The sequence below is a fragment of the Mandrillus leucophaeus genome, unplaced genomic scaffold (genome assembly GCF_000951045.1).
Source record: "Mandrillus leucophaeus isolate KB7577 unplaced genomic scaffold, Mleu.le_1.0 Scaffold685, whole genome shotgun sequence".
Classification (NCBI taxonomy): domain Eukaryota; kingdom Metazoa; phylum Chordata; class Mammalia; order Primates; family Cercopithecidae; genus Mandrillus; species Mandrillus leucophaeus.
Genome location: NW_012107419.1, coordinates 801505 through 826122, shown reverse-complemented (window position 1 = coordinate 826122; position 24618 = coordinate 801505). Strand labels below are relative to the sequence as shown.

The window sequence follows — 24618 nt, the reverse complement described above, 5'->3', positions numbered from 1 at the left end:
CAAAGCCTATTTTATTACTAAGTGTTGAATATCTCATGTAACTTATTGAGTACTGTACTGAAAGCATATCATTTTTGCATCATCATAAACTTGAATAATCATGCGTCGAACGCTCATTAAGTTGGGGACCATATTACTTAAAATATACTCTAGAGACTCTTAATAGAAAAAGATGCTGTTTTTCTGCTTTCTCTTAATTAAATTAATTCAATTCAATTCAAGTATTCATTCAACAAATATTTATTAAGCACCTACAATATGCCAGGCACTGTGCTGGGTGCTGGGGATACAACTGTGAACATGATAGACACAGTCCCTGCCCTCAAGGAGCTTACAGTCTAGTAGTTATACAGACAAGTACACAGGCAATTACAACGCAGTATGGTAAGTGCTGTGATGGGCGAAAGACATTAAAAAGGGCACCTAACTCAGTCTCACAGGCAGGGAGGTGGTGGATAGCCATGGAAATCTTTTCAGGGCAAGTAAAATTCAATTTGAGTATTGAAGGATGACTATAAGTTAGTCAGGTAAGGAGGAGACAGGGAGGAGTTATGCAGTGAGGAAATAGTCTATGCAGTGCTCCATGTGCTGCTTTGGAGGTTCATTTGCTGACGGGAGTAGCTGGATAGAAGTGAGAGAAGTCCTGGAAGAAATAAGCAAGGGCCAGGTCATGAAGGGGCTCATGTGATCTTCTCAAGAGCTTGAAATTTTTCCTGAGGGACGTGTGTGTGTGTGTGTGTGTGTGTGTGTGTGTGTGTGATTTATACTGTTTAAGATTGCTCTTACTGCAGCACAGAGATTGAATGGGGAATGGGATCTTGAGAGTTGATGGAAGAAAATCAATCCTTCAGCTTTTCCAACTTTATTTTCCATAATATCATACCCTGTGCTCTCACTAGCCCATCTAATGGCATTCATTCCTTAAATGAGCCATTGATGTTCATGGCTTTGGGCCACTGCTCACTCATATGGCTGTTTACACATTCTCCTCCTATTAAAACTCAACTCATCCTTCAAGACCAGACTTCTGAAATCATCCTAACTTGTGCTTTCTGCCAATACCCTAAGTACATGATTTTTATCTGTATTAGAGTATTTATTTATTATTTCAAATGAACCAAACCTTCTTTTGGACCATATTAGTTTAATTCATACATAAGGTGATTTTTATAAATAAACATGGGTATAATTTTTTTTACAATTTCCAGTTGAAAACAAAGACTAATTCTTCATTTGTTATCTACCCCAAACTATTATGAATGCCTTCATATGATTTAAAGGGAACAAAGGGAATAAGGGGAGAAGCCCAAGAGACACACAATTTTATGCAGCAAAATACAGTCAAGTAAAATTTCAACACACAATTACAAGGTATGTTGTTGTTAGGACAGTGATTCATTCCCCAACTCAAAGACTCCATCTTTGACAATTCAATCTGTTAATGAGTCAAAGATGTGAAAAAGAGGGGTCGCTTAGTATGCAAAAAATAATGAGGGCTAGCTACATTTTCCACTATGGCCCACGACTATTACAATCTCTCTTATAGTCTTATAATTTCTCAAATAACTTTTATAAGGATAAGAAAAAACTTTTAAGCTCTGTAGATATTGTAAGAACATCTGCTGTTTTATTCTTTTTGGTGGGTACAAAAACCACAATTTTGTACACAGAAGATTATAAATAATACTGTTAACATGAGTGACCCATAGTCTCTTCTGAGTCTACACCGCAGACTGGTGATTGAACCTAAACGTTCTCTTCCTTTTGCTTTTCTTCCTGGTTGTGAGACAAAAGCAATCTGTGAACCGACTCATGTGACAGAGTGAAGTTTACAGCAAACAAGAAGATGACCAACAACTTTTATAAAAAAAAGTCTCTAAAGTTTATTACAGTGATGGCATTTATATCAATTATTGCAATGTATTGTTCCCTAAGATGGTTAGAAAAAAGAATTGTGTTGTCCTCTACTGAATTTACATCAGTTAAAAAGCAAGCATGTTTCAGTATTTGTTTTCTCCAAAGTAAGCGTAAATACTTCCTTTATTTTTTTTCCCACAGGATTTACATGTTTGTTCATTATTTTCTTATCACAGTTTAGTGATTTGTTTTCTCAGCTGGATTTTCTTCCATGGACTATATGGGTGTTCTGGAGACACAGGTTAGCATGTTCACGGACTTCTATAACTATTTTATCCTTTCCGGTGAAGACAAAGGCCTTTCTGAGCAAGAACTTCACAGTTTAATGCGCTAACTCGCAAGTCTGATTAGTTTTTGAGTCCACTCAAATGAAATTTGTTGCTGTTAATACACCCATCCCAGATCCCTCCCCCACCCACTCCCCGAAAAAAACCTAAATTGTGAGTTTTCCTGATATAAAATCTGAGTTTGGGTTTCCGAGCTGAGCTCATGCACACGTTGCTGCTGCTGCTGTCCGGCCAGCCCGTTAGGACGGACTTCCCGTTCTCAGCCAAAGGATTGGTTTAGCAAAGACCCGCGCGTGGCGTGTTCCTCAGGGCTGCGTTTCCATCAGTCACCAACACAGTTTAATTAAGGCACTCAATTATTTTTTTGGTTTTTATGGTAGGTCCGATGCAATGACAGCCAATCCTGAACTTTGTCTGATTGCAGTTCCAGCGTGTACAGCCTTTGGGCAGTCAGGCGTCAAGACGCGGCCATTCTCTCCCACACTCCCAGTGATGGATAATCTGGCTTTGTTTCTTATGGCTTCAGAAAAGGTCAGCTGGGTTGCATGGAAAGGAAGCAGAAAGAACGCGGAGTGTTACCATATTTCTGTTTCTTCAACAAAAGATTCCACAACAAACACCGAAATATCAATAATTAGACATCTGCATTTTTTTCCATGTTCTTTTGGTCATATGAAAACTGCTTATCCAGGGAAAGGAAAGCTTAACTACACCGAAGAATGAATCTGTCTAGAGTTTGTGGTCCTACCTGTGGAAAAACTCATTCTAAAATCATAATATTTAACTACTGTTAGTAAATCTGGGCAGGAAACATCTTTTAACTTGCTGCACTGTATATCTTAGTACTTCTGGATGAGCTTAAAAGCTCTTTTATGTTTGACAACATTCTTTAGATAGTATTTCCTTGTTATGAAATGTCTTTACAGTGCAAGGATTAGACTCTCAGAACTAATGAAGTACCTAAACAAACTATATGTATAGACTTCGTGACAGATCTTCCTGTTTTATAACACAGACCTATCCACAGACACTTCATTCATTCACACCAGTTATAGACATGACCCAGAACAGCACAATTAGTGACATATAGTTCACTCTATGCTATTATGGACACTAAGGCTCCATATTTTAAGAACTGTATTTAAAAGGGGTGCACTGAAAAGGGACATGTTTCAAAGCCAACTGAATGGTCATCACTGGGGAACCTCCCATATTGAGGTTAAAGAGTCAGAGAACTGAAATCAGTAAATTCCTGTTCCTTATCCATTAGATAGCAGATAACATCATGCCAAGGAGAAACAGGCACTGTTATTATGTTAGTCTCATTACGGTTCATTCACTGTCTAAATTCTTTCTAGTAGCTAGAATTATAACTTAAGAGGAAAATAGGGTAAAGGAGTGATTCCCTAAGTTTGTTATGACTTAGTTCATAACTCACAACACATCATGTATCTAATTCCCTGTTGTGAATTCAAGTTTATCCAAATCTTTAGGAAATTCCATCCCTGTGTTTATTTTGCCATGGAGCTTAAATATTAGAATAATTATATATTAAGTAATGAAATCAGTAACTAGTTTAAAAACTGGTGGAATAAAAATGTTTACAGATCAGTTACTCTGAAAACTTCAGAAAGTTGAAGTCAAATTGCTAGTAATGACATATAAATGACAAAATCAAGGTCAATATCACAGTTCTGTTTCAGTAAACAGTCTTAAAAATTAATGCTTATCATCATCAGAATTGGGGATACGGTCTTTACAGAAACATGGATAGCTTTTATATTTAGAAATCATGGAAATATAATGAGGATTTTAGAGAAAAACAACACTTCTACCTGATTATCTTCTATTAGCCCCTTGAAATCAAAGTTCTTCTGACTTTTATTTGTCACATAACAGGCACTCAGTAAATATTTTTTGAGTGGATGAATGACCTTATCTAGGAAGATACTTTTTCTCTTTCTTGTAAATGAAACTGATAGGATAATATTCTAAAATTATTCATAATTTATCAAATCTGTACATTAAAAAGGGTAGATTTTATTGTATGTAAATGGTACCTTAAAAATGTAAATGAATACATTGCCCACTATTTTAATCAAGAACCTCACTCATATAGAATAATTTCACCAAAGGAACTAAAAAGGATACATGGTTGCAGTAGTCTCATTTTTCAAAGTGAGATTCTTGGGAGATTGTTTTATTGGAGGTGAATATTTTCCTACTCAATATTAGAGTACATATGCTTTTGGGTGTGTGTATAAAAAGAAGCATTAGCAAAGCAGTACTATTTATATCAAGAAAATCTAGCAACAAAATGGATTTAAGAAACATAAGCCAAGACTTGGTGTTAAGATGCTAAATAGCTTTCTAGTGTAATCTTTTCAGTTTTATGTGTTTTAGAGGGACATTTTGGGGGTCAGAACCCTTTAGTGAGTACCTAACTATATGGAACACTCCGGTTACAGCATTGGCATTTTTCATAATCTTCTAAAGAAAACAATTTGGGAGCAGATTTAGGAAGTTTATATTAGTTACATAAAGTCATATGCTGAGGAAAACAAGAAAAATGAATATCTATGAGTCTAATCCAAACCAATGTATTAGCCCATCTTAAATCTTTGGAGTCCCCAAACCACTCAGAGTCTCCAAACCACTCATCTCTTGTTTAACAAGAGATTTAGGAAAGATAGTTCCAGAGAATTCATAGGTACCTACTAATCACTAAACTTAAAACCAAGATCAAAGTCTGAATATGTTTCTTTAGATTCCCTTTCAACATTTAATGTTAAGTAAAATAGACAATTATTTGTTAAAATCCACTAGTTTAGCTTTGTTTTAATTTTTCTTCAAGAGGAAATGCTAAAATACCATTAATAAAAGCATGGTAATTTAAAAAAAGTGTTTATAGAAGGCTTTTGCCATAAAAATCTGTTTTTATTTTCTTTCTTTTCTTTCTTTCTTTTCTTTTCTTTTTCTTTTTTTTTAAGACAGAGTCTCGCCCAGGCTGTCGTGCAGGGGCATGATCTCAGCTCACTGCAAGCTTCACTTCCCGGGTTCACATCATTCTCTTGCCTCAGCCTCCCAAGTAGCTGGGACTACAAGTGCCCACCACCATGCCCAGCTAATTTTTTGTATTTTTAGTAGAGACGGGGTTTCACTGTGTTAGTCAGGATGGTCTCGGTCTCCTGACCTCATGATCCTCCCACTTCGGCCTCCCAAAGTGCTGGGATTACAGGCGTCAACCACCACGCCTGGCCTTCTTTCTTTTCTTGATCATGTTTGTGAGGAAAGGAAAACTTCCAAAGGTTGAACAACTCCATATAATCTCAAATACACCCTTCTCTTTTATAGATTAATGCAATGAAGTGTATTACTTAATAAAATTTTGATTTATTTTTCTTTAAATCTGTTTTAGCATTTTTATTTCCTATACTTAAACATCATCTGCATCTTCCATAAAATGCCATTTCTATTCATCTTGATGTGAACCTTTTGAGACTCCTGAAACTGGAAAACTTTCTAGTAATTTTACATATGGTCTGGGTTTTGTTGGATTGCTGTGGCTTATGTTCCCTTGAGGGATGATCACTTTTTACTAGAATCTACCACAGATTGAAGGTGTCAGGTTTTGTTTTTGGCATTCTGGGGCAATATTATTTTTGAATTACCAATCATTTCCATAATTATGGTCATAGAGTTTATGAAAGTTTTCCTTTAATTTGAGAGTACAATAAAAACTGCTTACCTATAAGTTTTGACAGGCACTGATTATTTCATTTATCTTGAATGCCACTGCCTTTTAAAATGTCAGATGAATGCTTCCTATTTATTTGAAATGTATTGTCTTAAATGTTCAAATCTACCTCTAGAGGCAATTCATGTGAACTTCAATGTCAAGTTGTAACTCCAAATACAATGTTATATATAAATTGTATATATATGATGTGCAAATTTACATCTCCTTTTAATAACTTCCCTGAACTTAGAAATGAAATAGCATACATAGTATTTCTTTCTAAAAATGTCTAATACTCTTTTTTTATTTGCTTTGCTTCCCACCCTTGTACCTTGCTGATGATGACTGGAGTGCCTTTGTTATGTCAAAGAAAAGTCAGTTTTAATGAACTGGTAACAAAACCTAGTAAGGACATCTTACAAAATTCATCTCAGAATTCAGTCCAAATAATTGGTTCTGAAAATTAATCAAGTATTGTTTTTCTCAATTTGAAAAAAGTCTCTCATCAACTCTGTAAACATTAAGATGAAAGCATTCCTCTAATGGCTAAGACACCTTGATATTATCCCACTTTGTAGTTTTGCTATTATAAGACATGTTAAAAATGTTTGGATCGAGTGAATTGAGGATTTAGTTCTTAATTCTTTTTCACAAAATTAGGAAAGAATCATTTTGGAACTATCTATGTGCTATTGTACTCAGTCACTGATTTCTACATTATGGATGAAAGCAATTATATCTTGATTAAAAGGGATGGCATTGACTCTTTGCTTTAAGATACAAGTATTTCAAAAGCTTTCATATAAACAAATATAAAAATCAAGTGTGTTTAGCTGGTGTAAACTCAGATGTACATCTTACTGAAAGTATATCGGGTTTTTGACTCTAGGGTACATCAAGTACCAAACATCTCTTGGAAGTTCAAAGACTCATTTATCATTGTAATGAAACTGAGCAGCCTATTCAGTTAGCTATTATAGATAATTTTAGAAAATGGGTTTCAGAGTCCTGATTTTAGGAAGAGCAATAACAAATCCTTTCAGATCTTATTTTAAAACGACTTCCTATTACTAGAGGAAAGAAGAAGTACACATTTAGATTTTTTTTTAAATAACCTCCATCTCCTATATTTTACTGAATGCTTACAATTTTTTATTGTGCCATGATGAGAGGATGTGAGTAAGTGGTGCTGACCTGGATTGCTTAAAAGCAATTGAAATGGAAAAAAAAAAAAATAGCTCATAATGACTCAGTGCAATTTTTATCTTTTTCTGAATCTTTCTTATAGGACACAAATATTGCTGATGTCTCTGATGGAAAAACTGCTGTATTGCCTAAAATGTCTATTTACCTTAGTGATACTTTGAGCATAAAAGTTGAATTTCATCTAATAAATGTGAATTGTAGTCAAAATTCTGATCATCACTCTTCCTTAAAGTTCTGGCTCAAGGACTACCATCGGATAAATAAAAAGTGGGATTTCATGTTTTAAAAATGTAGAATAATGACTAATGTACAACAAATTAGAAGAGGAGCCAAAATTCATTGAGCACATACTCTGTGCCTTGGAGTTTTTACATGTGTTGGTCCTCAGAAAACAGTATGACCTTGTCAAAAATAGGCAACTATCTGGGTTTTGATCACTTGAAACAGATTTTGTGCTTATTTTTTAGCACCTACCCTAAAATTGAACTGTTACAGGGAAGATTTGCCCAGTCGATATGCAAGGAAGCCCAGATCTAATTTCCAATTTTCCCCAAATTTCAGGTAGAATATACTGTTTAAATCATTTCACAGAGCAATTCTGGTTTGTTTTTTATCTTTCTGACCCTTGCAATGCAGATATCTATTGGCAACATAAAGTTTCAAACAGTACATCTGCAGCCAAAGAAAACGGAACCAATTTGCACTGAAGTTTTCAAAAATATAAAGCTCTAATTAGAAGCAAGCAATACCACCACCAGACAGACAGGTCACAACACTGCGTTCACAGGATGCATCCCCCACTCACTGTAATCGGCCCTAAGTCCTACCCCTAAATTTTAATACTTTCGGTTCCATATACGTTGTAACCTTCTCTATAGGTTGCTAAATTCTGGGTATTCTGCGAGGAAGTTGGGTTAAAAGTCTGTGCACTCTTTGCCACCTTCATTCTCTTCGCTTCTGCCCTGGACTTGTAACAGAACTCTATCAAAGCCACCAGCATTGCCAAGCCCAAGCCGCCAACCAGAATGTAGAAGACGCCTGCTACGTTGCTCAGGCTCAAGGCACTCGTCTTGTCCTGGAGGGGGATAAAGATATTTCAGTTAACTGCAGAAATGTCACATCCAAAAGGTAAAAGAACACATGAAATCCAAAAAGCCAATGAAAGTAAACGCTTAATTTAACCTGAAATTATTTACAAGTATAAGTCACTGATGTAGGTTTATAATTTAAACATAAAGCTTATAGCTCTTGGGAGAAGTAAAATTATAATAGTTATCAACAAATTGTATCTAATTACATTCAATGAAATCAGTAACATTTTATCATTATTAAATATGCAATGAAAACCATTATACTTAGCCATATATAAGCATTTATATATTTACACAGGGTGGCAGAAGTGGGGTTATTATTGTTAAGTTTGAAAATGACAGGTTTAAAATCTAATTATGGGAGAAAGGGGACCTCTTTTGGCTTTGCTTCTATTAGAATATGCTTTTTAACGTCTGAGATTTCTCTTGAATAAATCCAACTCCACATTTCCTAGTTGAGCAACTAAGGAGTTGTTGAGCTGATAGTTTCACATTTTGTTCATCATTAATTTACCAAATATATGAAAATAATATGCCAAGGTATACATTATCTGTTCTTTCAGTGTCTACAAGGGAAGTCTCATGGAAAATGTTACTTTTACATATTTTACACTATTTATAAATAATTATATATGTGTAACTCAAGTACTTTTTAAAGATAACTTTTAAAAATATATAAATTATTATGGTCAATTGAAAAATAAGTTATTTATGGATGAATTTATAATTATTTTTATTAATTAAAAATACAATATCATTCCCACTTAAAAATGCTTAATCCATTAATATTTTAGAGATATTATTCTTCAGAGCTTCAGTATACATATGATCTCATAATAAATCCAGAATAATCTCTAAGTCCTACTCTTGTGATTGGAAGATACTAAAATTGTAACAAGAATTCAAAATTGTCTAATAAATTATAAATATGTTTATGACATAACATTATTGCAAGAAGTATTTTGGTAGGCTACTTGAAGGATGCCCTGTAGTCATTATCTTCTCAGCAGGATGTTTTGTGCAAAATGTGATTCCGACCCTTAAAGAGTTTTATAGGAGAGTATTTAATTCAAAAGATGCACTATATACACTGTCACCTTAGTCACAACATCAACTGACTGGGCCAAACAATTTAGGGTAGCTTCATTTTTAAAATAATTACTCATTAAGTATTTGCGCTTGTCTGACTTTACATCAGGATTGCAGGTAATGGTTTAATTATCTGGCCAAGCTTGTCTCATTCCACTCTGGTTAAAAGACAGACAGAAAGGATTAAAATATAGGGATAAGACCTGAAAGGGATTCATTAACATTAATTTGTCTCCTTAAATTAACTGAGGCTCTCTCCTATTTAAACCAGTCATGTGTTTAATATCTTAGAATATCCAGTAATTTGTTTTCTTTCTTAAAGAAGATACAGAAAGGAAATAAAAGGGGATTCCAAGAACCTTCAGCTCTGGCTTTCAGGTGCTGTTACTATAGTCTATCAACTTGTGTAGGTATTTAGATTCATTGATAAACCTGTGATTTTTTTTAAAAATAAAAACATAACTATTTCCACTACTTTTATTTCTACTCAAGAGAATTAGGCATGTAGGTTCCTGCATTTTTAAATTTTTTTCCTACATTGTTTGAAAAAGAATTTATGATTAAGAGATCTTAGAGCTTGAGAATATTATTCATAAACATTGATTAATTAAAACAATTTCAATTGGGTGAGTAGAATTGAAAGGTTCACTCTGTTTATCAGCACAGAAATATAATAGGGCTTCTTTAAACTAAATTGGAATGCTTGGCACTATGGTGACAAAAGACAGAACCTCTGAGTAAGCATTTATTTAATATTTAGAATCTCCTTTTTCTGGTTTACTACAGATTTCCTGTTTTGAGAATACATCAGTTCTTGAAATAGCATGATTTCATGAAGTCTTTGCCTCCGAAACAAACATAAAAACTACCCCCAAAAACACTACTTTTATTAGTGGTACGTAAGTTTCAGAATAATACAGAAGGAATTTTATTATTTTAAAAAATTTTGCAGTTTTAAGTTAATTTGAAAGTCTTAATATTGGGGAGCAGGTTGCAGTTTCCTGGAAAGACCATCCCTATGGTTGAAATTTATGACATTAGCTTTTAATTTAGGCAGTGGCTGAGTGTATAATGTTCAGTTTTTATGGTTTCCATATACTTTTAACAATTGCTCCCGTTTACTGCTTTGTGAACACAAGAGGAGGCCCCGAACTGCAGCGACTGACCTTGCTTCCAGAGTCCTTGGGTCCACATTCACCTTTATCGTACCACCATTTGTTTTTCAGCTTGTCTAAGACGCCTGCCTCACTGAGTTTCAAAACGGCAAGGTTTACAGGAGTTCTTCACGTGGAAAATAACATAAATAACATTATATATGTTATTTTATGTTATTCAAGTAAAACTACATTAGAATCGCATGGCAAAGTGACAGAGCAAAGGCCACAGTAGGTGCTATGTCTTGTACTGTAGGCCCAGGTTTAGAATCAGACATAAAACTGGGGCCTGCTCCATCGCTTTAGGTAACAGGCACATACTGCTAGGGAGGATTTTTAAATAAAATGTATGCAATTACTGTGAATCCAAAACTATTGGCCTTGGTTGGGTTTCTGGAACATTTACCATTTTCCCCATGTAAATGTGGCAGTCATTCAAAATCCAGAAGCTTCTTTCTGTTCTCTTTCAAAATTAAGGAAGTAGCTGCAGGTTGACAGACAGACTGAAATAGAAGCTAGGTAGGACTGATTTCATTCCTTGCATGCATTATGATTTAGCTCATAGTATTTGATTTTATGCTATAAAAGTATGTCTACAGTATCCACCATTAAATCGACTTCTTGACCACTTTCATCCAATACCTAATTGAAAAAGGAGTGTGATTTCAGTGTTACAAAAGACCATCTTATGCAGAGGAAGGTCATCAGGAGACAAATATTTAAATAATTATTATAAAGTATAAGCCCATGATGATACTTTCCTTCTAAATTGCAGTCTTTAACATAAATAATATCACCAGAAGCATCTATCTTGAATCTATCACCTATTTATCTTTTCATCTATCTTGAATCTTAAAGTATATTAATGTACTTTAAGTACAAGGTGAAGTGACTATAATGTATTCCACAAATTCTTACCAACAAAAAGAGACAGGTTAGAGGTAATCAAGATTTTTCTAAATAGACAAACTCCTCTTATAAGAAGACTCTATTTATATTTATAAGAGACTCTATTTGTTTCCTCTACCATCTTTGATTCCTTCAACACTAAATATTGTATTAGGAGTTTCAGGGAGGAGGACATCAGTCATTACCTGGCGTCAATATTCCAAGGAATTTAATAATTCTTTCAGTTTTCACTCCCATATTATAATATGAAGGCCAAGATGATGAAGGGAAAGCAGAAACTTTTAGGATCTTTTGTTGTTACTATTTTGTTGGCTTATTGGTTTTTCGTTTCGTCCCGAGACAGACTTGTCATATTCCTCTGGGCACTTTGTCTGGCTGTATCCCCTAATGTGCCTCAGTTCTTCTAGGAAATGCTGAGTGCATCTGGAGTTACAACACATGCATTTATTGGGGATTCATTCCAAAAACCTATCTACACAACTAGGAATTGCATTAAGAATGATGGTGATCATGACAGCTAATATTTACTGAGCATTTACTATGTACCAGGCACTGTTAAAAGCATTTTTCATGTTCACTAACATCATTTACATTTTACAAATGAGGAATCCAAAGCACAGGCAGCTTAATTTATCAAGTTACAGAGCGAGGCAGTAGCCTAATCAGGATTCCTGATAGTATGACTTCATAGCTTTTGCAATTAAAAATATTAATAGCAGAAGACTCACAAAATGATGTTTCTAGTTAATTGGGCTTTCTGGTTAAACTAAAACCCATTTTTTTTGTATGGTTAGTTCTGAAAAAAATTCTAAAATATAAATTTTTATTTTTGTTTATATGGTTTCTGGATATAATTTAAATTTTGTTTCAATGTTATATAACTATGGCTTAGGTTCATTGTTCCATTGAAGAAGTAATATACATTTGCCATGATCCTAGAATATGATGTTGATTTTTGGATTAAAATCTGACATGAGTATGATTTAATACTTTCTACTGAAAGCTGAATTTGGGGGTGGGGTGAGTTGAGGATTATGATTAATTGGGGTGCCTGGTTATTTTAAACCCAATTAATCTAGATTTTCCTATCCATACCAACCACTACTCTCTTCACCTGACCCCCCACCTCCATTTGTGACCTGATTGTTACAATAACCACACCTCTGGGTTTACTAGTGATGTGCAAATCCCTTGAGAGCAGAAGTCACATCTCATTTATCTATGTAAAAAGGTATTTTCCAGAGTATCTGACTCAGAGTAGGTGCACTATAAAGTAGCTCGATTTAAAAAATGACAGAGCAAGATTTTTGAATCCAGAGCAAGTTTTTTCTGGAACTGATACTCTAAGGGTTTTTAGGTCCCCAGACAAGCTCCCCAAAGCCTTTGTAACACGTGTAGCTAAATTATATTAGCCTATATTGCAGTTCTTGAATGGGGTGGGTTGGGAGGAGGAGGACTCAGTGCTGAAAACTGGAGGAAAGTTAGAGAGTTTCCTTTAAGTTTCTCCAAGAAAGGACAATTGAAGGCAAAATTGTGAATAAGATGAAGACTGCATTAGGCTTCTCTTTCTCATCTTAAGGCAGTCTTTTCTCCTATGCCCTTCTTTTTCCCTCTGGCCTCTTTATTCTTTCTGCTATTTCACACCAGTAACCTGGTTTTAGAGGGTAAAATTAGATGAACACTTTGAATATAAGACATTTAGTATCAACCATAATTAATGTTCAACTGGTGGAATATCAGAACAAGGAATTCATTACCAGGAGAGTCCTTCTCCATGGGCTAGATTCCTTCAGTGTTTTTTGTTTACTACAAATTTTTTCCTTTCCACTTTTTCCTGGTGATGAATGCATATTTTCTGTACTAATTCCTTTATTCTTGCATTGGTTGTCAGGCTGTGATAGAGGAAAGCGGCTTATTTGTAAGTATAGCATCTATCAAAGTCAGAAATGGCTGTATTCTTCAAAGTGCCAAATTATCAGGAAGTGCACGACCAAATATAATGCCTAGAGAAAACATTATTGATAAAGTCATACTTACAAAATAATTTTTATATGAATATCCACATCTATGAGTGTGCATATTTTACACATGCAGAAACAGAATAAAGTATCAAATTAACAGAAAAAATAATTTTGTAGCTGCAATAATGGGTGATTGATGGTTGCAGCTGTTGCCAAAATTTCTAACTAGAACCAGGATTGAATAACTGGCATAAAAATTGGCCTAAAATTCTTTGTATGGTTTGTGCTTTGACTAAACCATACCAGGTTAACCAAAGTGGAAAATACATTTTAGACACTGCAATCAGTATTTTAAAATTGGCTCATTCATTATCAAGTAGTAAATTTTTGTTATTTTATTCCCAAGAGTGAGTATGAATTTCCTATGATCATAAGAGAGGACCATATCACAATAATATTAACTCATATGAACACTATCAAAGGATTGTTTTCAAATGAAGGAATTTGTACCTCGCAAATCATGCATTTCTGCTTTAATTTATTTCGTGTAAGATGCAGGACCTTGTTCTTCATATCTTTTGTTAATTTTTTACTTTTCAAGGTGAAGCCTCTTGGCTGAGGACTGCTATGGTCAGAACTTCATAGCACTGAGAATGGCTGTCAGGTGAGTGAGGATGCTAATTACTGCACATCCTGGAGTGTGACAGGGAAGCGGCTGCAGTGACTCCAAATAGTCCAGTTGTTCGTTATACTAAATCTGAGCTCCTTGAGGGAAAGGACAGTGGTAATTCTCTATTTCTACACAGGTACTGGCACATGGCTGCGTTCAAACACGAGTTTAATAATTTGCTGCTGAATGGAAGGCTGGAGAGGTTACAGTCCTGTGAATGACAAGTGAGTCATCTCTCTCACAGAAACCTTTCCATGTGTGGTACAGGTTTCCATATTTCCCTTCTTCATTAGATGAGTCACTGTTGGGATAGTTAGTTTTCTCCTACCAAGATTCTGTATTTGAAGGTCAGCTAAGCCAGGATTTCAGCATGTGTGTGCTGAGTTCTCTCTGTATTTTTCCTTCTGCACTGAATTGGCAGCATTGGTCTTTTCTGCTTTAGTTTTACACACAAAGGTTTTAGAGTCAGCTGCATTTCTCACTTCAGGACTTCTCCTTATTTTACTTCTTTTGATGAAGATCAGGCCAAATGGGAGGGGCAAGGTAAGTTTACAAAGAAAATCAGTCACCCGAAGAAGGTACAAAATGAAAATGAAAAAGCAACAACTGCTTCCTAGTAATTTACTGTGATTTAAGTTAAGTCAGGCCAGTTAAAATATCATCTTTTATGACAAATTCAGAGTAGGGTATTATTAACATTTAGAGTGCAACAATCTATTCTCTTGATGATAAACCTTAGACCAATCTACAACCTAAGTGGATTTTTTTTTTTTTTGGTATAAAAACACATTCCTGGAGGAAAAAATAAAACATAATGTATTTCATTTTGAGAGAACATTTTATGTTAATTTTTTATAACATGTTGGAAACCTACTTGTTAAAATTTGAAATAGTATTCATTCTAAAACATTTTGTAGTTCATATTTGGTGAAAGTAATGTCACTGCATAACTGTAAGAGCAAGCAATTTGATTTTGGAAACTACAGGGTTAGATAGAAATTGATTCTTTTGGACAACAAATATTTACTGAATGTCCATTATGTACCAAACAATGAGTTGGATACGAGCTAATTAAATCTGACTGAGTTGTTCAGTTCATTTCAATAAATTAAAATGACTTTTGCTACATAGATTTTTCTAACGTATATATTTCTATTATGCTTGTTTATTTTTCTCCAGAAAACATCTTTAATGCACACCACAATGGGACTTCATTATTTATATTTGTAGAAAATTTTATCTGTAAAGCAGTGTTTTACTTCTCTTATATTTGTGATAACAATAAAAATTTGAAAACAAAGTTTTTTCTAATGGAATAGATCATCTTTGTTTTGATTTTCTCTGATGTTATTCTGTTATATTTTCTGTTATTTTTAATTTGCATGAAAGAATGCTAGGTTATTAGTAAAAAATTTAATAATTTTCTCTATGTACATATTTATATATTTATGAAAACGATCAGAAAATTTGAGACAGTTGGAGCTCCAAAACATAAAATAAGTTATTACTCCTTAAGACGGTGCCTAGAATGGAGACAAAAGTTTGTCCTCCCTCCTGCTGAAATAGAACTAGTTATTAGATGGGAAGGTGTAAGTGAGCTTAATTTGAAAGGTTTTTAGATTAGGTGAGAAATTTCCCATCCATGAACTGTTTTCTTTAAGTCTAAAAATACTGATACATAATGAAGAAGGGCTCTGGGACGCTAGTATATTCTGTTAATTGCCCACTTTTTTGTTCTTTAGATATTGCTTAAAAATAAAAAAACCCTATAATTTTAGGAAGCTGGAGTTACGATATGAAGTGAAGACAAAGTTGAGTTGATTTTGTTTTTGTTTTCTGATCATTTTGCAATTTGATCCATTTATGGAAGGCAAAAAATGTGTAGTTCATATGAGAGTCTTTGATTTGTTATTTAACTTGAATAGAATCTGAGAGTTTTAGATGGAGAAAACTTTTTTGTAGGCACCCTAGACAGGTCTATGTGGAGTCAGGCTATTGTTGATACTGAACAATATTTGGTAGAAGTTCTGGTAAAGTAATGGTGAAAAAAACAAGACAGGCTTACCCCCCCGCTCTCTCCCCTCTCTTCCCTAAATTGCTGTTTCAGAAACTTACATCCATTCCTACTTTCCAAAATTGAGATTCATAGGCTTATAATGTCTGATCCACAACCTCTTCAAAGGCAGAGATTTTCAGTGACAATTTTCATTAGGTTTGATAGTGTGTCACTAAACTGATAATAGTTGCAAATATTTTTGCACTGACAGTAATTGCATACGGAAGTTTGTGAAGGGACTGGACTAGCAATTTGACCAGTATTAGTAGGTCCAAACCATAAGTCTCCCAGCAGATGCACCTATTACTTTACATACTGTTTACCCGCTTTTGGTGACATTGAGGCTAACCTTGGAGTCACCTCCCCCGCTGCCACATTCTCCTTTGTCGTACCACCATTTGTTTTTCAATTTGTCCAAGAGGCCTTGTTCATTCAGTTTTAAAACTGCGAGGTTAACAGCATTTCTTGAAACGATAAAACATATTTTGTAAGAAACTGCACAGCTGTTAAGATGTTAGAAGGAATGAGGACTTAAGCTCTTTATAAGCTTCTCCCAGACGCTAAATAAACCTCTCATTTTACCATCCTGCGGTCCCTTCCGCTGGAGTCCAAACCAAAAGCAATTGTAACTAATTTCAAATGTATTAAACATGCAGTATTTGGTGTTGTTCACTTTCACAGTTCATTTATTGTCAAATAACTGATCTCATCATCAATCAATTACATAGATTTTTTTTTTTTTTGGCAAAACAGTAATAAACTAGGATTTACTAGTAATTGAGAAAGAAATGTGTCTTGAATTCCTTTGCCTCTAAGAATGCCAATGATCCAAAAGAGAATGAAATTAAAATTCATTCCCACAAGGTAAAACAAAATGGCGTATACAAACCATCAAACCAGCCACTAATTTTTCTGTACTGATTCCCTGAAAACAAAGAGTAATTATCACTCCCTTTATTTTTTATGTGGGTTTAGTTTGCTCAATTTAGTTGTTCTCAGAATCTAGGATTTCCTGATCATTTGCTTCATGGACTGGAAGCTACATGATAGTAAAGAGACAGCAGCAGCTCTAGGGAAAAATTCTTATATCTAAATTTTGTGTTGATTCTTAAAGGCATTGAATGCTATTTAGAAATTAGGACTGCATATCCAGTTTGACTGTTTAAGTAATTAAACCCCAGGATGTCGTGCTGCATGTGATACTGATTTTGCAAACAAACCCACTAGATTAGATTTCCTCCATGTTTTTCTGTAAAGGGAAATAGGGGAGCTTATTTTGGCTATTCTTTAAGAGGATTAAAAAATAGTGCCATGGGCCAGGTGTGGTGGCTCATGCCCGTAATCCCGGCACTTTGGGAGGCGGAGGCTGGTGGATCACCTGAGGTCAGGAGTTCAAGACCAGCCTGGCCAACATGGCGAAACCCTGTCTCTACAAAAAATACAAAAATTAGCTGGGCGTGGTTGTGGCCACCTGTAATCCCAGCTACTCAGGAGGCTGAGGCAGGAGAATCACTTGAACCTGGGAGGCAGAGGTTGTACTGAGTCGAGATTGCGCCACTGTACTACAGCCTGGGCGATAAGAGTGAAACTTCGTCTCAAAAAAAAAAATAAAATAAAAAAATAAACAACAACAACAACAACAAAAACTGTGTTATGGGCTTTTGCCTCCCATACATTTGGTTTCTTTCCTGCTTTCAAGTTACAGTTTTAAATGACCCGATAGGTATTTCAAGATATTTTTCCATCATTTAATAAAATTTCTGTTAAATTTAAGGAGTGGATCATATACTAAGGGAATTTGGGTAACGTTTGTGATATACTATTTTATAAATACTGAGTTTGGTGATTACTTAATGGCAAATGAATTATAGGTAAAATAAAACAACCATATTATCAAATAGCACTTGAATAATTGATTTGCAAGTGAAATGACATTTAGCTGACTAATAAAAAGTGTTGCATATTTTACCACTAATTAGCCTACTAAAATGTTTATTGTCTTAAAATGTATTCATAATATTTCAGGACAACAATGTGCTTTCCCATTTTGTGATGATCTGATCCACTCAGAGAGTAAACAGTTCTCATAAGTAAAATCACACACTTAAGAGTTTTTAGTATTAACTCTCCTTAAGAATTAGACTGTCCATTTACTGAATGCTAATTAAATTATTAGCTATTCCTACATTTCCAAGTAAGTGCCACAATAGTGGTGTAAAATAATGCAGGTACTTCCTAATGTGACAATATCAAGTTGTTAGTTTCATCACCAAAGGACCAAATTGAAATGTAGGAATAAAGACAGAGACATCTATTTTTAAAAAAATTCTGCTGGAAGAAAGGAATTGTTTTATTTTGTGTCTACGAGGAACTAAATTTGTCTTTCAATAAATTAAGGTGAACTACTAAAATTCTCCATTTTGGAGAAAATTATTTTTATAATCTATTTTATTTTAGCTTTAAATATTCATATTAAGATTTTTAAAAATGAAGTAGTATTCCAATTATTTTCTGTCTTGGTTTAGACCATTTCTCTGATAAAACTAAAATTATTTCATGAGAGGGTTATTTAACAGGGTTATTAGCCATATCCAAAGACAGTTTCACAGCACAATAGAAAACGAAAAAGCAAAATAAAGGAATGGATAAGGAAAAAAAGCTTTACGTTGAGAAAATTGTTTGGAATCAAGCTTTCTACAAAATTATTCTAAAACATTATCTTTCTAATACCATCTAACAGGCCATGTAAAAACAGTTTAGTTTCACACTGCTATCCACATATGTGTGTAATTTTATACCCTGAACCAATAGATAAGTTACTACCCAGTTCACAATTAATCTACATGTTTTCCTTTCAGAAACATGTGGTCCCTCAATAGAGTCCACTTAATACCATCATATATGAAATTTACCTTTCTTTAATGATGCATAGTGGAAGGCATTTTGTAATCAATATCTGGAGATAGTATTTCAAGATTTCTGTGCATGTTAAAAGTGTCTGTGGTTTTCTACAATTGTCTAGCTAAATATGTAATTCCCTCGTGTAATAAGTTTAGGTCTAAAGGCCTCCTTAGATTGCTATTTAAACTTTTAAAACACATATATAATGACCATTTGGACATCTGTTCTATTTTATAGAATGAATCACTTCTACATGTTATTAATAATAAAAATCATCAATGACATATATATGTATATAATTACTTCACTCGTTTTACTGGACTAGGTTGAAAAGTACTTTTTGTCAAGCTAAGAAGAAAGCAAAATCCTGAAGAAATAATAATAAACAAGGCTAAGGAAGCCATAAGAAGTCTGATAAATGATGGACATAGAGAGCAGATACTCGCTGCAGCACATTTTATTATTGTTGTGAAATCCCCTTCAAATATTTCAGACATAGACTTCAAAATCAAAGTCAGAAATTCATATTGATTATAAGGGGTATTCTTGCCCTGATTAAGTATATCAGTGTCACTGTAATAGTGACCTGCCAAGCAGATAAGCGTAGAAGAAAAATACTTAGCTATTTCTTACATTAATTATTCCTTTTATTCCATTAAAAGTACCTTTTGCAAAGTCATTTGAAATGAATTGCTTTCCATTTAAAAATAGAGGAGGAAAAAGCAACCACATTTTTTCTAGATATGTAAACCGTATTGGAGAGCCAGATGCATTGACAATGAACTTGCATAGACTGAAATAGGTTCAAGGTAATGTGTTTGCCTTTGCCTTGTATGCCTTAGTGAAAATCTAGGTGAGAAAATCCCTTCCCCAAATAGCTTTTCTCATAGTAATGAGATAACAGGGAATTTGATTCAGGCCTGGAATGAAATGCTCACTTGGTCAACTTCCAGGACCTCTGAAAAACTTCCAAAAGTTTTTATTCCTGGAATTTTCTTCAAATGAATTAGATTATGAAAATCCGTACTTTACTGACCTAGCATTTGAGACTTACTTTTGTAAATGAGAATTTTGTTGAAATGTCATATAAAACCAAAACTTTAGTATTGGAACTAACATATGCAAATGTTTTCCATTTATTATTAATAATTTGGGGCACATTAATCTAGTGCAAAGTAAGATTTCCTTGTGAAAGGCATGCTTAATGCAGGCTAAGACATTTATTGCTTATTCTTTCACCCTCCATAAATAACTTATCATTAAATTATATAGATCTGGATATGCTTTTATGCTTACTTTTATGCCTTACTCATTATATTTACTTCTACATCATATTTCTTATAGTATAATTTCTCTATTGGTGAGGTATTAAAGTGTATATCTGATAAAATGTCAACCTAAATAAACAGGGCAAATTTAAAAAGTTTTCGTAAAGTTTACTTTTATTTCTCTGATTTCCTGGATTTGTAAATATTGTTGTAAAGGACAAATGATACAACTTCTTAGATTTTGTCATTGTCTGCCCACAAGATATTCAGGACACATGTAGTTTGTAGAACAAATAATTTGCAGTATTCTCTTTGGTCTGGTTTAAACGCATTCAATTCCATCTCACTTAATGGGATGAACACTTTATTGTTGACTATGATGGCAATAGTATACGCAAATAATAAATTCATCTGTCTTAACTACTGTGTAATTGTGTTAGTGGATTATTATCCTTATAAGAAAGTATCCAGTATCCATTAGTTATGCTAGTTGAGTATCCCTAATCCAAAAATCTGAAATCCTAAATATTAGCTCCAATGTGCATTTCCTTTGAGCATCATGTTGGCACTTAAAACAATTTTTTTGGGAAACGTTTTAGATTGCAGGTTTTCAGATTAGGGATGCTGAACTGGTGGTAAGTATAATGCAAATATTCAAAAATCCAAAAAAAAAAAATCTGAAATCCAAAACACTTCTGGTTCCAAGATAAGGAGTATGAGTACTGTATACATAGTTTGAGGCCTGTGACCTCTTCACTGGAGTGCTCTCTTCATACTATATTCTATAAAATTTAAATATCAAGTGTTAAAATGTCCAGAATATTTACCTGAATGAGGCTGAGAGGTTTTTTTCATAGTCCTCAATAAATCTTAACATAGATTAAAAACACTAAAAATAGTGTGACAACAAGAAATTGTGTGAAAATAAGAACGTTCCTTTAAAGTCAGCAAAAAACATGGATAGATAACTTACGCAGCAAGAAACATAAATCATATAAAATAATTCAGCCTTATTTGGAGTACAACTAACGTCAATTAAAGCAATGCAAATTCATTTCTCACCATTCATACTAGCAAAGATAAAGATGTGCTTTGTATAGTTGAGTATTTAATAAGAGGAGCAGGCATTCTCATTCACTGATGACGTAATTAAACACCGGAGATAAGATAGGCGGGGCCAAGATGGCTGACTAGAAGCTGTGGTGTTGCGCGGCTTCCACCGGGGAAAAAACATAATAAGCCTCTGAATCCTTCACTGGCAACCAAGGTATCCAGGTTCTCTCATCAAAACTGACTACAGGGCTTGCGTGACCCACTGAGAGAAGGAAGAGCAGTGTGGTGTGGTGACCCGCATGGGGAAGGGGAACCTTCTCCCCACAGCCAAGGGAGGCGGTGAGTACGCTACCTATCCGGGGAAACTGCTTTTCCCACAAAACTGTGCAACCCACAGATGGGAAGATCCCACTCGCGAACTCATGCCACCGGGGTCTAACGTCCCAACCTTGGAACATGTAGATTCTTACAGCCTCTCAGCTGGAATCTGTTTGAACCTACCGAACTCCGAACTCCGGGCGGGGCGGGGGAGGGGGCGGAGGGGCAAGCAGCGCCAGCTGCCTCTGCCTGCTGTCTAAGCCTTTTCAGCTGCTTGGGGGAGGGGCTGCCGCCAGCACTGGGAATCACAACTGCCTAACATGCTGAGCTACCTGGGTGGGGGGAAGGGCAGCACCCATTTCTATAGCTCCAGGCTGTGCTTTTTCTCTGCTAGAGCCAGGGAAGCTGGACAGCTTGCTCCCGGCTGTGGCAGTCTGCAGCCAGAGTGCCACTTCAGGCCTAATCCCGACCCATCCTTCCTCAGTGGGTGGGTCTTCCCTGCAGGATCTCCAATAACTCCAGCCAGAGGCTCAGGGACAGAATTCGGATCTCCCTGGGCCTGAGCTCCTAGAGGCAGAGGTGGCTGCAGTCTCTGCGGACCAGCAGACTTAGCCTCTCCTCCTGGTAGTTCTGAGGAATCCGGGCAGCTCAGATGGGTGGGTTTCCCCCCAGCAAAACACACCCTCTCCACCAAGGTACAAAGTGCTTCGTTGAATAGGTCCTGCCACCCAACTGATTGAGACCCTCCAACAGGGGTTGTCAGACACCCTATCACCAGAACGATCCTACTGGCATCAGGTTGGTGCCCCTTGAGGTCAGAGGTCCAAGAAGAAGGAGCAGGCACCCATCTTGGCTGCTTTCCAGCCCCCTTGAGTGACATCTCCCGGCACCAGCAAATCAGGTGAATAAGGCCTAAAGTAAATCCCTGGCAAACTGCAGCAGCCTTACAGAAGAGGGCCCTGATTACTGAAAGAAAAACAAACAGCAACAACGACAGCATCAACAACAACAACAACAAAAAGGCCCCCACAAAAACCCAACTGGACAAACCCATGAGATGAGAAAGAATCAATGGAAAAATGCTGAAAACCCAAAAGACCAGAGTACCTGTTCTCCTCCAAATGATCACAGTCTCTCTCCATCAAGGGTGCAGAACTGGATGGAAGATCAGATAGAGAATTGACAGAAGTAGGTTTCAGAAAATGGGTAATAAAAACTACAATGAGCTAAAAATTCATGTTTTAACCCAATGCAAAGAAGCTAAGAACCTTGATAAAGGTTAGAGGAATTGCTAACTAGAATAACCAGTTTAGAGAGGAACATAAAAGACCTGATGGAACTGAAAAACACAGCATGGAAACTTCATGAAGCATACACAAGTATCAACAGCTGAATCGACCAAGTGGAAGAAAGGATATCAGAGTTTGAAGACTGCCTTACTGAAATAAGACATGCAGACAAGAATAGAGAAAAAAGAATGAAAAGGAGTGAACAAAGTCTCCACGACTTCATAAAAAGACAGAATGTATGATTGGTTGGAGTACCAGAAGGAGACAGGGAGAATGGAAACAAGCTGGAATACACACTTCAGGATATTATCCAGGAGAACTTCCCCAACCTAGCAAGACAGGACAACATTCAAATTCAGGAAATACAGAGAATACTATTAAGATATCCCATGAGAAGATCAACCCCAAGATACATAATCATCAGATTCTCCAAGGTCAAAATGAAGGGAAAACTGTTAAGGGCAGCAAGAGAGACAGGCCAGGTCACCTACAAAGGGAAGTGCAATCGACTGATAGCAGACCTCTCAGCAGAAACTCTACAAGCCAGAATAGATTTGGGGTCAATATTTAACATTCTTAAAGAAAAGAATTTTCAACCCAGAATTTCATATCCTGCCAAACTAAGCTTCATAAGTGAAGGAAAAATATAATCCTTTCCAGACAAGCAAATGCTGAGGGATTTTGTTACTACCAGGACTGCCCTGCAAGAGCTCCTGAATCACTAAATATGGAAGGGAAAAGCCAGTACCGGCACTGCAAAACCACACCAAAATATAACGACTGATGACATTATGAAGAAACTGCATTAACTAGTGTGCAAAATAACCAAATAGCATCATGATGACAGGATCAAATTCAAATATAACAATATTAACCTTAAATGTAAATGGACTAAATGCCCCAATTAAAAGACACAAACTGGAAAATTGGATAAGGAGTCAAGACCCATTGGGGGGCTGTATTCAGGAGACCCATCTTATGTGCAAAGACGTACACAGGCTCAAAATAAAGGGATGGAAAAAATTTTACCAAGCAAATAGCAAAAAAAAAAGCAGGGGTTGCAATCCTAGTCTCTGGCAAAAAAAACTTTAAACCAACAAAGATAAAAAAAAGACAAAAGGCATTACATAATGGTAAAGGGAACAATTCAATAAGAAAACCTAACTATTCTGAATATACATACACCCAATACAGGAGCACCCAGATTCATAAAAATAGCTCTTAGAGACCTACAAGGAGACTTAGACTCCAACACAATAACAGTGGGAGACTTTAACACCACACTGTGAGTATTAGACAGATCAATGAGACAGAAAATTAAGAAGGATATTCAGGACTTGAACTCGTCTCTGGTTCAAGACATCTACAGAACTCTCTACCCCAAATCAACAGAATATACATTTTTCTCAGTGCCACATGGCACTTATTCTAAAATAGAACACATAATTGGAAGTAAAACACTCCTCAGCAAATGCAAAAGAACCAAAATCATAACAAACACTCTCTCAGACCACAGTGTAATCAAATTAGAACTAGAATTAATAAACTCACTCAAAATCGCTCAATTACATAGAAACTGAACAACCTGCTCCTGAATGACTACTGGGTACATAATGAAATGAAGGCAGAAATAAAGATGTTCTTTGAAACCAATGAGAACAAAGACACAACATACCAGAATCTCTGGGACACATTTAAAGCAGTGTGTAG

The 24618-nt window shown here is 35.4% G+C and overlaps 1 protein-coding gene across 5 annotated transcripts in view; it reads right to left on the bottom strand.

Moving 5' to 3' along the window:
* Positions 1 to 224: 224 nt before the first annotated feature.
* Positions 225 to 24618, bottom strand: part of GRIA4 (glutamate receptor, ionotropic, AMPA 4) — a 392568-nt gene continuing 368174 nt past the window's right edge. For 2 of the 5 annotated variants that reach the window (XR_001008469.1, XM_012002385.1), the window contains exons 15-17: positions 10496 to 10610; positions 8090 to 8224; positions 225 to 2740 (exon numbers count right to left, since the gene is read on the bottom strand). Coding sequence is in view for 4 of the 5 variants with exons in the window: in XM_012002385.1 (XP_011857775.1) it covers positions 2576 to 2740; positions 8090 to 8224; positions 10496 to 10610 (415 nt within the window). In the remaining variant the exon portion in view is untranslated. Of the gene's footprint in view, positions 2741 to 7976; positions 8225 to 10495; positions 10611 to 16428; positions 16544 to 24618 lie in introns of all 5 variants that reach the window. The other 3 variants (XM_012002387.1, XM_012002386.1, XM_012002384.1) reach the window with 3 other exon arrangements.